The 13,293-nt window shown below is 43.3% G+C and overlaps 1 protein-coding gene across 1 annotated transcript in view; it reads left to right on the top strand.

Moving 5' to 3' along the window:
- Positions 1 to 887: 887 nt before the first annotated feature.
- SCARB2 (scavenger receptor class B member 2) overlaps positions 888 to 13,293 on the top strand; it is a 99,992-nt gene continuing 87,586 nt past the window's right edge. The window contains exon 1 of the mRNA XM_082255543.1: positions 888 to 1,060. Coding sequence (XP_082111669.1) covers positions 944 to 1,060 — 117 coding nt within the window. The 5' untranslated portion in view covers positions 888 to 943. The remainder of the gene's footprint in view (positions 1,061 to 13,293) is intronic.

Here is a 13,293-nt window from a genome sequence, read left to right as displayed (position 1 = left end):
AAAGTAACGCAGTGCTGAATCGCAAAATAGGGCCTGGTCAGGAAAGGGGTAAAATCTTCCGAGGCTTAAGTAGTTTTAAGCTGTAAAAAAAACCCCATGGTCAGTGCGTTTTGGAGCAACAGCTTTAAGCTGTAAAAACGCCTGACGCTGCTAAAGGCTGCATACAGCGTTAGGCCACATCAGACATTTTTTAAGCTGTAGTAGTTGGATTTGGGAGTGGAAAATATAAGAGGGCAGAAAAAGGCTGCTAAACACACATTAACGCCAATACAAAACGCTTCTAAAAGTGCGTTTTTACAGCTGTTTTTTCCTGGCGTCAGAACTGGCTTTGCAGCTCCTTTTTTCAAACACCTTGTGTGCATGAGGCCTAAAATTGATGTAAAACTGATGTCTCTGTAAGTGAAATCTGCACAGTTTTCCCATTCATTTTCATGCACATATGGTGTAAACGTAAACGAGCCCTAAGTGTGTGCTAAAATCATTGCATGTGATATGAATCTTGTATACAATGTCGTCATTGTCCTGCGACATGTCTGTGGTGGAGATGGGAGGGAGGGCGTGCGGTGAGACAGACAAGCAGAGTGAGAACAAAATGAAAGCTATTTGAGAAAGGAGAAAGGCACTGAGGAAACGAAACTGAGGTGGGGGCAGGGAACTTGTAATGTATAGGCGTAGCCAAGAGCTTCCACCCTCCCCAGCCGCCTGTAAACACTTGTACACAGCAAGCTGCACAAGTGCCTGTAATCCTAGAGACTACAATCTGATTAGAGCCCTCAGTCCAAGAATCAGACATATATACTGCATATAAGAAGCTCCAGTACACATCAGGTGGTCACAGATCCATAGTCAGGATTGACAAGAAGGAATCTTCCTTCCACAGGCTGTCGTTTCATATGTGACCGGTTATTCCTCATTATTCCTCAGTCCAGTGTCATCTGGGAATATGGCGAAGTGGCCGATGTACACATGTGGCATCCTGTCTTTATTTCTGCTCATCGTCAGCATTGTGCTACTGGTGGCCCACACCTTCATGGAGATGGTAGAAACTGAGGTCAAGCAGGTGAGTGCTTTGTCTATTGTGTGATTGCGTAAAGCTGACCAGAGACATTACAAGGTTTGCACAATATCCTCGAAGCTCACCGCACACATTACAATCTGAATGCACAATGTAAATCTGCAAACGGCTATGTAGTACAAGGGTCTGCCTGATCGGATGCAAATTGATTGGAAGCATCCAAGAAATCCTCATTACATTTTGATCAATCTATTCAAATAAGAATAATCCATAGTCAAAAACTCATTTGATCAATATGCCACACTTGGGGAAGTGGACTTTAATTGCTATTTAAAGGATAAGCTCATCTTTCCAAAAAAAAAAAAAACAAATGCACATTTTTATTTTGCATGTAAAAAAAAAATGCATTTTTGTTTTTGTAATTGAGCTGTAAAACATTGCCCCCACGATCAGTAGAACGTGGGTATAATGCCCCGCTCCTGCAGACTGTCTGGCTGTACCTCTGATACGGCCAGGCAGTTACACTTTTACAGGAAACCTGAATGAACTACCACAATGCTCAACAGCGCTGTGGTAGTTCATTTTGAACTACAAGCCGTTAAGGTTGTCGGACCTTGCAGTTTTCCCATTTAAAGAATTATGTGGCCAGAGCCCCCTCACAGCCACGTTTATTGCAGATTATGAAAGCTATTTGGGGGGGGGGGAGAACCCCCTCCCCCCTCCCCCCTCCCCCCCCTCGCTAGCTGTCAGACTGGGGGAGCGGGGCCGGTGAATCTGTAACAAGGTACATGGTACAATAGGGGTGTAACACACATGTCAGGCAATTTCTGGTGGCACTTGCACCTCTCCTGCAGCTGCGGCACCCCCCCCCCCCTCATCTCTACCCCTCCTTTGTCTCAGCAGTCCGCAGTAGAGAGGAGGACAGAACTCCTCCACCAGATCCTGTGCTTCTCCATGAAGCCGTTGAGATGCTCATCTTAGCAGTCAGCAGCAGGAAGGACAGAACTCCTACAGATCCTGCTACTCTCTGTGTAGCCACAGCAACCCTTTGTCTCTGCCTCCCCTGGTCTCAGCATTCTGCTGACTCCAGCCCTTCTATTGTCCTCCTCCAGACCCTTCACTTTCTGCTTCCCAGCCCCTCCCCCCCAGCTTCTTCTCAGCAGCAGCACAAGGTAAGGGGGGTGCACTGTGATGTAGGGGGAATCTTGACTTTGGATGGTCGGGGGCTCTTAATATCTGATGTAAGGGTGGGGGGTGGTGGGGTGCTCTGGACTTCTAGTCTTACAGACCCAATCAGCCATTTGAGGGAAACTATAATGCAGATGCGGCCCACAATAAAACTTAAAAGTTTGACACCCCTGGTGTAACCGGTTACTAAAGGTAAACTTAAGATACAATTGTAATTTAGAATCGTAATTTAGGATCCTAATCTATCAATCACATCTCTGTTTCCACCATACAATCTCATATTCTGATCAGTTAAAATACGATTTTATTCAGAAACAGTGTATCTTGGTTCTGCCGATCAATGCTAAACAATTGATTATTTTCCACCCTGCCTTGATAAAATGCAATACACTGAGGAGATCCATCCAAGAAATACGAGGTTCATTTGACGTCCACTTCCTGAGGACTTCTAGTGCTTCTTTTTTGGCTTATATTTATCAGTTTCCGGTAAGCGGTACCTGCACCGTTATTTCATCTGACGTGCTGTTTTGCTTATATACGGACTTTCCCAACATACAATCAATTTATGTTTTTCACTCTATAGCGCAACTTATTTCTATCTTGATAAAATGCAGCCTGAATTGATCATAAGGGAAATTGTGGCTATTCATTCAGTTTGTCATTCAATACTTTTGATGGAATCACACATCGATCAGATAAAAAAAAAAAAAAAAAAGTGTGTATGGCCACCATAAAGCAGATTGTAAAAGGATTATACAGTCAGACTGTAACATGCAACTATATATTATAGGGGGCCTGTCTGATTTGGAATGAAACGTAAAGAGGAGCTGTATAATGACTAATACCTGTAGCTGCTGACTTTATAAAGACATTTACTTGTCCAGGGATCCAGGGATGTCCTCGCCCGAGCCAATTCTTCAATCGGCTTCAGGTTCAGGCAGCGGCATCTTAAGTAAGGGAAGCCAGCAGTGAAGCCTTGCAGCTTCACAGCCAATTTCCTACTGCGTGTTGTGAATGGTCCCGCAGTCTTCTGTGATGCGTCCCAGAAGGCTGTGGGGGAAGGAGAAGGGGGACATCATATTACATAGGAATAATAAGCTTTTATCAGCTTGTACAATTAGATTGCCATCCTAAAGGTGTCACCCGATCTGATCTCTATTGGCAAGGTTGGACAGTGATCCTGTAACCATTGGTAGTACATGGTAATCCTAAATGACCACTCTTGAGGAACAAAATTATTGAGAATTTAGAAAAACCTTGCCTAATCGCTTTCCTTTTTCTTCTGCGCTGGGTCTGTCTGTGCATGCGCATCCACCCATTCGATGAGGTCTATGAACAGCTTTAAAGCTGAACTCCAGCTTTTGATATTCTTTACATAGTTCATTTGAGCCAGCTTGACTCAAACAAACTATGTCCCTAAGGCACGCAATTTTGATTGGATTTGAAGCATTACCTGTGTAATCTTGAGGGCGATGGACCTCAAAATGCATCAGTTGGACCAGTAGTGCAGGGACTACTTTGAAGTCGCACCAATATGATTGGTACTCATTGGAAAACATGAGGTACAACTTGCCATGCGACTTTGCAGTCCCAAGTCCCAGGACAAGTCGCACAAGTGTGAAAGGGGCCTTACTAACACGTGAGTCCGCTGAATGTGCGGTATAAACTGTATGTAGCTGAGGCACATATGTGTTCCGGGCGCAACCTGAGACTTCCTGTCTCATACCCGAGCACAGTAGAGTCTATCTGATGGGCGCTCAGCCATTCAGAGAAAGCAATGTATTCTAACAATGAATACAAAGCTTCCTCTGATTGGCTGAGTCAGAGGTTTTGACATCATCAGCCCACCTCTCATGAAATGGCCTTCCCCACTTTGCTAACCATGTTTGTATTTATGTCCTTATGAAGAGATTTCATTTTTACATCTTGTCCCACGAATACGACACGAAGCGAGAAGAAATCTTCTCTAAGGCTGCTTTCACACCTTGGCGTTTTGAATCGCAAGCAGCTTTGCCGTGATTCTGCCCGCAACTTCAAAGTGCCGAGGTGTGACTGACGAATTGCAGAACGCACACTTGATGTGCCATGCACCTAAAATCGCAGTGCTGTTCTGCCGCGTGAGAAATAGCGCTGCAATTGCGGCAACTAACATCACGTGAAGCATGCGGCTCAAAAATAGTTCAGCAGCTACTTTTGAGCGACATGCTTCATGCAGTTGCAGGTTGCCGCTATTGCAGTGTGATTTTACCGCTTGACAATCGCAGCAGAACCGCACCGTGATTTTAGATGCCATTGAATGGCATCTCAAATGTACTTTCTGTGATTTGTCATTCACACCTCGGCTCTTTGAAATCGCGGGCAGAATTGTGGCAAATCTGCCCACGATTCAAATCGCCGATGTGTGAATGCAGCCTAAAGGACACACAAGCAGCACTAGAACACTAAAAGAGGTTAGAACCTCAAAAGTTTTAGCTGGCGTTCCACTTTGAGGCCACTTAATGCTGAAAAATCTTTTGAGTAAATGATGGCATGTTGGAACACATGCTGGTTGCCTATTAATTTCATCTTTGCTTGAATTTCAGGATCTGTTTTTTATTAGGTTATTGTCCTCTAATGCCAAACGTGTTTGTGGGTTGCTTGTTTTATACAGTTGTGCTTGTCATTCCTCTACAGTGGAACACTTTTCAAAGGCGGGTGGCAGGCAGCTAGGAGGCAACATGTCACCTTCTCTCAACCTGAGCTAAAATAGTCACAATAGATGAACGTTCTGGCACACTGGTGAACAGAAGAACACCGCTCTCTGTAGAATAATACACCGTAATGTTATGGAGGATGGCCTTTGCTAAAGGGGTGGTGGTATCTTGTATAATCATACTGAAATGACTCACTGGTAGGAAACCTCCGAAGCTCCTACTTGCCAGGAACCTTTTCCTTTGTTGAGCACTGTCCCTAAACAGTGGGTTCCTTGCCCTAACCTGCCACTTGCTCAAGGTGCATCCAAATGACGTTGGATTTAAAGATTCCCTCATTAAGATGGTCGCCTAAACTCTTGTGGGAATTCGGCATCAAAGGCGTTATCTACCTACCCAGAGAGGACTGACAAAGCCCATAAGGGGACAATTTATCTTAACAGACTCTCCTTCCCCCTGTAGCATTTGCAGGGGTGCCACCTCCAGGAAGAAAGCATGCCTGTACCTACCTACATGATAACCACTTAAACCATGGAAGGTTTACCCCCCCCCCCCCCCTTATGACATTTTGCAATATGGCACTGCGTTGCTTTAACACTGACAATTGTGCGGACATGCGACGCTGTACCAAATACAATTTGTGCCTTTTTTTTTTTTTTTTTTTTCCCCTACAAATGGAGTTTTCTTTTGGGGGTAATTGATCACCTCTGCGTTTTTTTTTTTTTTTTTTTGCGCTATAAACAAAAAAGACCGACAATTTTGAAAAACAAAAAAACTATTTTTTTTCTTTATGCTATAAAACCTATCCAATAAAAAAAATCGAATTTCTTCATCAATTTAGGCCAATATGTATTCTGCTACATATTTTTGGTAAAAAAAAACAAAAACCCAATAAGCGTATATTGATTTGTTTGAGCAAAAGCAATAGCGTCTACAAAATATGGGATATTTTTATGGAATTTTTATTTATTTTACTAGTAATGGCGGTGATCAGGGTTTTTTTTTTTTTTTTATTTGGACTGTGACATTGTGGCGGACAAGTTGGACACCTAACTGACAGTATTTTGGGGAACTATGATACTAATACAGTGGTCAGTGCAAAATAAAAATGCACCATTACTGTACTAATGACACTGACCGGGAAGGGGGTGTTACTTTAGGCCCCTTTCACACAGGCGGACCGTTCAGATCTGCCAAATCTGGACGGATGGAAACCCTATTTTCCATCCGTCCAGTGGATCGGATGGGACCGGATGAGAACGGACCGACAGTTTTCCAGGTGGTTAAAATAATGGGAATGGGTATCTGGTGTATACCTTTTTGAACTGTCTGGTTTATGAAAACTGATCCAGCAATTACTCAAGTTACCCCTTATGCCCCCCAACATGTGCAGTTTGTACAGGTAGTTTTCTTCTATAGCCTTGACTACTAGGATCAAGCAAAGGCATAACAGCAATTTACTCATCTTTTAGTAGTGGCTATAATTTCTTGCAATGGCTGGCATGTATTCACGTCTGTTTTCCTTCCAACTTTACAGCCGTGGCAGTTGTCAGGAGCACTTAGTAGGGTCCCTCAAACTATGGTCCCAAAGGGACTTTCATGTGTTCTTTCACTAGGACACAATCTCCTGGTTGTAATTCATGTGTTCCAGTTACCTGATTTGGAATAGAATCAAAAACAAGCTTGTGTGTCGTAGTTAGTTGCTTGTGCAAGGCAATTACATAAGCAGCAAGATCATTCTACATTGCAGCAGTCTGATGTGGAAAATACAATCCTGTCTTAGGTGAGCTCCCAAACAAAATCTCATAAGGGCTCAAATTTTCTGTCTTGTAGGTCGGGGTAGTCCTGATGCTGGAAATAACCAGACGCAATATTCCTGGACTGACTCTTCCTCTCTTTCCTGCATTAGTTTAGCTAGCCTGTTCTTAATGATCCCATTGTATTTTTCTACCTTTTCTGAACTCTGGGGCTAAGGGGTATGAAAGGCCTGCTCAGTTCCCAAGTCTTTGCATATAATTTGCATGATCTGTCCGGGGACATGTGTTCCACAGTCGCTCTCTATGGTTTCAGGGACCCCAAAACTGCATATTACTTCAGAAAGGAGCTTCTTTGCTGTCGTCTTGGCATTTACTGGTCAGGGTTCCACCCATCCTAAAAACATGTCCACACACACCAAAACATATTGGTAATGGCTTGATTTAGGTAATTGGATGTAGTCAATCTGAAGTATTTGAAAAGGGAATAGTGGCTTGACCAAATGTCTGTGCCACTCTAGTTGGCTTTCGTAGGTTATTTTTAGCACCAATTATGCATCCCTCAACAAAGTCTTTACGTGCATTCCTGGCGTATTGAAATAAACGTCCAACCTTGATCATTTTCTATGTTTTGGGGTGGGTCACATATTCCATTTTCCTTGTACAAGAGTCCATCTTTGTCTTTCCTTGCTCCATTCCTTTCCATGATTTCATACCAGTCATCGGGTGCAGATTCTTGCAGTTTCCTAATTTCGTTTTTTAGCCTTTTGTACTCGTTCTCTACTTTCCTTCAGTCTTTTATGAGCTTTTTCTTCTTCTTTTGAAAAATCTGTGACTAGAGTCCTCATTTTCTCCATTTGAGTTTCAGCAGTCTTCCTGGCAGCATAATTGGCCAACTGGTTTCCTTTTTTCTTCCATGATTTGTCCACCAGTATGTGCCTTGACCTTCAGGATGTTGATTTCTTTTGGTTTCAAAAAGCTCTTGAACATATTTCCAGTTTTGAATTGGTTCTCCTGCAGCAGTTGTGAATCCTCTGTTCTTCCATATGGGTCCATAATTGTGAACTACACCTAAAGCATACCTGCTATCGGTATAGATGTTAGCTGATTGATCCTTTGTGGTCTCAGAAGTCCTAGTGAGTACTACCAATTGGCCAACCTGCGCCTAGAGTGTTAAAGGGAGTAATTGGGTCTCAACCCCTTCCTCCAGTGTTGTCACTGCATATGCCGTTCTTGGGACTCCGTCTTTGTATAGGTGTGAACCGTCTACAAACAGAATCAAATCAGGATTTTCAAGAGGAGTGTCCTTTACTGGGGAGATTTGCTGAATTTTCCTCTTCCATGAGTTCCAAGCAATTGTGATCACCCTCCTCTTCAGGTCTTCTTCCCTCTCTGGGAGAAAGCTGGCAAGGTTGATTGTAGTACATCTTCTCACTTCTACTTCTCCTGATTCAAGCAGGATTGCTTCATATTTTCTCAGCCTTGCTGATGACAAATGTTTGGTCTTTGCTCTTTTTAGGATTTAATTTGCTCCATGTGTTGTGTAGACTGTCAAAGGCTGATTCATCCTTACAATGGCAACATTCTCAGCTAGTAATGCAGCAGCTGCCACTGCGCTTTCATAGGCCACTGTGTGTTCTTGACGGTGACCTCTGAGTAATGACTCTATTGCCTGTAGCTCCATTGACAGAACAATATAATTGGAAGGGCTTGTTTTGATCAGGCAATTTTGAGAGCGGGCACAATCTGGATATCAGCTTTCGAATCGGTTGAATGGCATCCTCCAATTCCTTTGTCCATTCAAAGGGTATAGTTGGGGCAGCATACAAGGGTTTCAACTTGGTGTTAGCATACGATATTCATTGTCTCATCTGTGACACCATTCCGATGAATTCCCTAAGTTGCTTTGGTTCTTCAGCTGAGGCATTTTAATTATTGTCCGGTGTTTTTTTTTTTTTTTTTTTTTTTTCTTTCAATGTCCATGTGCTTGGTTCCAGGGCCTAGACCGTGACCAAGGAATTTTACATAAGGTATACACCATTGTACCTTTTGCTTTGACGCCCTGCAATTCTGTTCACTGAGATATTTCAACAGAGAAAGAGTCTTGTTCTCAATGTTATTTTGTGTCTGCACATAACAAGATGTCATCAATGTACACTTTAATCACTGTGCATTCATGGGCTGGTTGCCATCCGTTCAGGATTGTCGTCATGGCCTTTGAGAATTCACTTGGGGAGGAAACCATTCCTTGTGGAATTGTTGTCTAGGTGTACATTTTTCCCTCAAACTGGAAAGCAAAGAGTTTTTGGATTTCTTTATCCAGGCTAAAGAAAGCATTGGCCAAGTCTAGAACGGTGTACACCCTTGTTCCTGTAGGTATATCATTGAGCAAAGTACTAGGGTTTTGAACAGGAGTGTCTTCCTCAATGATCTGATTGATGGCCCTTAACCACTTGCCTTCTGTGCACTTAAACACCCTTCCCATCCAGGCCAATTTTCAGCTTTCAGCGCTGTCACACTTTGACTGACAATTGCACGGTCATGCTACACTGTACCCATATGAAATTTTTATCATTTTTTCACACAAATAGAGCTTTCTTTTGGTGGTATGTAATCACCTCTAGGTTTTTTTACAAAAAAAAAGAATAAAGACAGAAAATTTTTGAAAAAAAAAAAAAAAGGTTTTTCTTATTTTCTGCGAGTAAATTTTGAAAATAAATTTTTCTCCTTCACTGATGTGCGCTGATGAGGCGGCACTGATGGGCACTGATAGGCTGCACTGATGGGGACTGGTGAGGTGGCACTTATGGGCACTGATGAGGTGGCACTTATGGGCACTGATGAGGAGGTACTAATATGCCGCACTGCTGGGCACTGAGAGGTGGCACTGCTGGGCACTGAGAGGTGGCACTGCTGGGCACTGGTGGATGGCACTGATGGACACTGACGGGTGGCACTGATGAGCACTGATGGGCGGCACTGATGGGCAGCACCATCAGTGCCCACACTCAGTGCCCATAGTGCTGCCAGTCAGTGCTCATCAGTGCCTAGATGAGCAGGCACTGATGGGCACTGACTGGCAGCACTTTGGGCACTGATTGTGGGCACTGATGGGGGGCACTGATGGCGGGCACTGTGGGCACTGATGGGGGGGCAATTTGTATTTGTTTTACCTTTAGTAATCAGGGCACTGGTGATCAGTGCCCTGATTACATCGCTGTGTGTCCCCGACGGCTGACGGCTCCCCCTCCTTCCTCACACTGCAGGCTCCGTGTGAGGAAGGAGCGCCGGCGATGAGAGATGATCTCATATGTTTACATATGAGATCATCTCTCATTGGACGGTCCGATCACGTGGTGAATGGCCGCTGTGATTGGCCATTCACCACGATCTGTGATCGGCTGTGTCCAAGGGACACGGCCGACACAGATTCTCCCCGATGCGCGCTCGCGGGAGCGCGCGGGGAGCGGGTTACTGGAAGGCCGTTAAAAACGGCCTCCCGAAAATTCAAGTCCGCGCTGCAGCTGTATATAGGCTGTAGCGCGGATGGGGGGTGGTTAAATCATGTACCATTCAATATACTGGTTTTTCTCCCTTTTTTTGACAGCTCCTTTTTTTTTTTTTTTTTTTTTTTTTTTTTTTTTTTTTTTTACAGGAAACAATGCCATTTGTGCTCTGCTTTGCTTTCTTTTATAACTCCTGCCTCAAGTAGTTTTTATTTTGTATTCGTATACTCGTGAGTTGATCTACTGATAGTGGGTATTGTGGGATTTGGGCTCCTGCTTTTATTTTTAACGTTTACTGGAGGGACTGGTAGAAGCCCCACATCATACTTTCCCTTGGCCCAGAGAGTGTCAGGTATTTGGGCAACAATTTCAGGTGGACTATTGCCTTCCATCTCTTCCTCTAGTTCCATTGCTGTCAATCCACATGTAATTTCCTCATCTAATTTTCCAACATGTACTTCTACTCCATTTGGGTGTATACTGTTTGCAGGCTTGTAAGCTATTCAGTAAGTCTCTTCCCAATAGATTACATGGCACAGTGTCAGAGACCAGCAGTTTATGAAACATTGTATTGTGGTTTCCAATCCCTATTTGTATGGGGGGGGGGCATTTCCTTGAGAGGGGTGGACTGTCCTCCCACTCCAATTGCTAGTGGCACAGATTGTAAGGGGGATGTCCTTTGGTAGGCAGCGCTGTTAAATCATAGTAGGGGCGGAGCCAGAATCAACTAAGCATGAAATTTCCTGGTCTGTTGGTTGTGGAAAATGTATCCCAATTCGTGATGCTTTGCTAGTCATTCATCACCCCCCCCCCCTCCTTCTTGAGCCATTCTAAAACTTTAATCTTCTTCTGATGAAGCCATTCCTTTGTTGATTTGGAGGAATGCTTTGGGTCGTTGTCATACTGAAAGATGAAGTTCCTCTTCATGTTCAGCTTTCTAGAAGAAGCCTGAAGGTTTTGTGCCAATATTGACTGGTATTTGGAACTGATTCCCTCTACCTTGACTAAGGTCCCTGTTCCAGCTAAAGAAAAACAGCCCAAAAGCATGATGCTGCCACCACCATGCTTCACTGTGGGTATGGTGGTGTTTTTGCGCCAAACATATCTTTTGGTATTATGGCCAAAAAGTTCAACCTTGGTTTTATCAGCCCATACCACATTTTCCCACATGCTTTTGGGAGACTTGCAAAATTTAGCCGGCTTGGTTGTTTTTCTTCCTAAGAAGAAAAGGCTTCTGTCTTGCCACTCTACCCCATAGCCCAGATATCCTGAAGAATACGGGAGAATGTTATCACGTGTACCACACAGCCAGTACTTGCTAGATATTCCTGGAGCTCCTTTAATGTTGCTCTAGGCCTCTTGGCAGCCTCCTTGACCAGTTTTCTTCTCGTCTTGTCATCCATTTTGGAGGGACGTCCAGCTCTTGATATGTCACTGTTGTGCCATATTTTCTCCACTTGATGATGACTGCCTTCACTGTGTTCCATGGTATATCTAATGCCCTGGAAATTCTTTTGTACCCTTCTTCTGATTTGATATCTTTTTAACAATGGCATCCTTCTGATGTTTTGGAAGCCCTTTGTGGACCATGGCTTTTGCTTTATGGTGTGACAAATAAAATGTCAGTAAAGACCTACAAGAACAGCTGAACTTTTCTATTTGGGTTAATCCAGAGGCACTTTAAATGATGGCAGGTGTGTACTGACTCCTATTTAACATGAGTTTGAATGGGATTGCTTAATTCTGAACACAGCTAAATCGCCAGTTGTAAAAGGGTGTGCACACTTATGCAACCACATTATTTTAGTTTTTTAGTTTTACCCCCCCCCCCCTTTAAAAGTCTTCAGTCTGTTTTTTCAATCAAATTGTACAGTTAATAGGTCCCATTAAAGGTGGAAAAAGTTCTGGAATGATTTATCTTTTGTTTTTTGTGTGTGTGTATATATGTATGTATATGTGTGTGTGTGTGTGTGTGTGTGTGTGTGTGTGTGTGTATATATATATATATATATATATATATATATATATATATATATATATATATATTAATACATTTTTTTTTTTTTTTTTTGCACAGAAACCTGACATTTTAACGGGGGTGTGTAGACTTTTTAAATCCATTGTATGTGCAGTTTTTTTCAGCTTAGCCACTGGAGTTCCCTTTCCCCCCCACACAGATCTGTGCAATTTTAAGAAGCACTGACCAATGCACAATAATGCACGACATTCTTTTTCTATGGGCATTTTTTGATACATTAGTGTGCATTTTGTTGACACCATATACTTCAATGGCAAAGCATGAAAAATGTATGTAATGTGCATTTTAGCCCATGACAAAAAACTCCCACCCCTAATAACCTCTACTTTATTTGACTTTCATTTCAAACACAAAATGTATTCAAAGACGTGATCCTAGCCCAAATCTCTTTGAATCACCATGTGTTTGTGTTGTGTGTGTGTGTTTTTTTTTTTTTTTTTTCCCTGTAAGGTCTTGTTCCACACAATATGACTTTTAGCACGCTGCGGGGCCCCTAGCAGGTGATGCGGGCTCACCTAAAGCCGGGAGTCTAAGGGGAGTCTAAGAACCAGCTAGTTTTCACCAGAGCGCCTGATGGGGGAGATGGATTTTGCTGTGCCCTGGTACCAGATTGTAGCCGTCAGGATTGCCCCACCAAGGAGTGGACATGGACAGGAAGGCTACAGTGTGGAGATAGTACACTGAACCTAAGGCAAAAGACTAGTGAGATGCAGGAAAGAGAGCGGTCTAATCCAGGCAAAGAACATAGGCTAGTAGCAACAAAAATGTGGTCCGGTCAAACTGAGTCAACAAAGAAACCAGCAATCAGAACTAAAATATAGCTTTTTTTTTTTTTTTTTTTTTTTTCTTGCACAAAGGAGGGTAGTTGGCAAGAAGGCAGCCCTTCCATCGCTATTCTTAAGCGGGACAGGGAACTGGGCCCTGCCTTTCCAACCAGTTTGTCTATAAAAAAATGCCCCAACCCGTATAGATCGGGTTGCTCCTGGTGTAGTCGACCCTCCTGTACATTCAGAGAGCAGACTGTTCTACTTTTGTCAGGTTTCTATGCCGGTGGGCGTTGCGTAGCCTGCAGACATTCCAAGGTGAATTGCAAAAAACACGA

The sequence above is a fragment of the Pelophylax lessonae genome (genome assembly GCF_965119305.1).
Source record: "Pelophylax lessonae genome assembly, chromosome: 1".
NCBI classification, from domain to species: domain Eukaryota; kingdom Metazoa; phylum Chordata; class Amphibia; order Anura; family Ranidae; genus Pelophylax; species Pelophylax lessonae.
The sequence above is the reverse complement of the archived record's forward strand: the minus strand, read 5'-3'. Positions and strand labels throughout refer to the sequence as shown.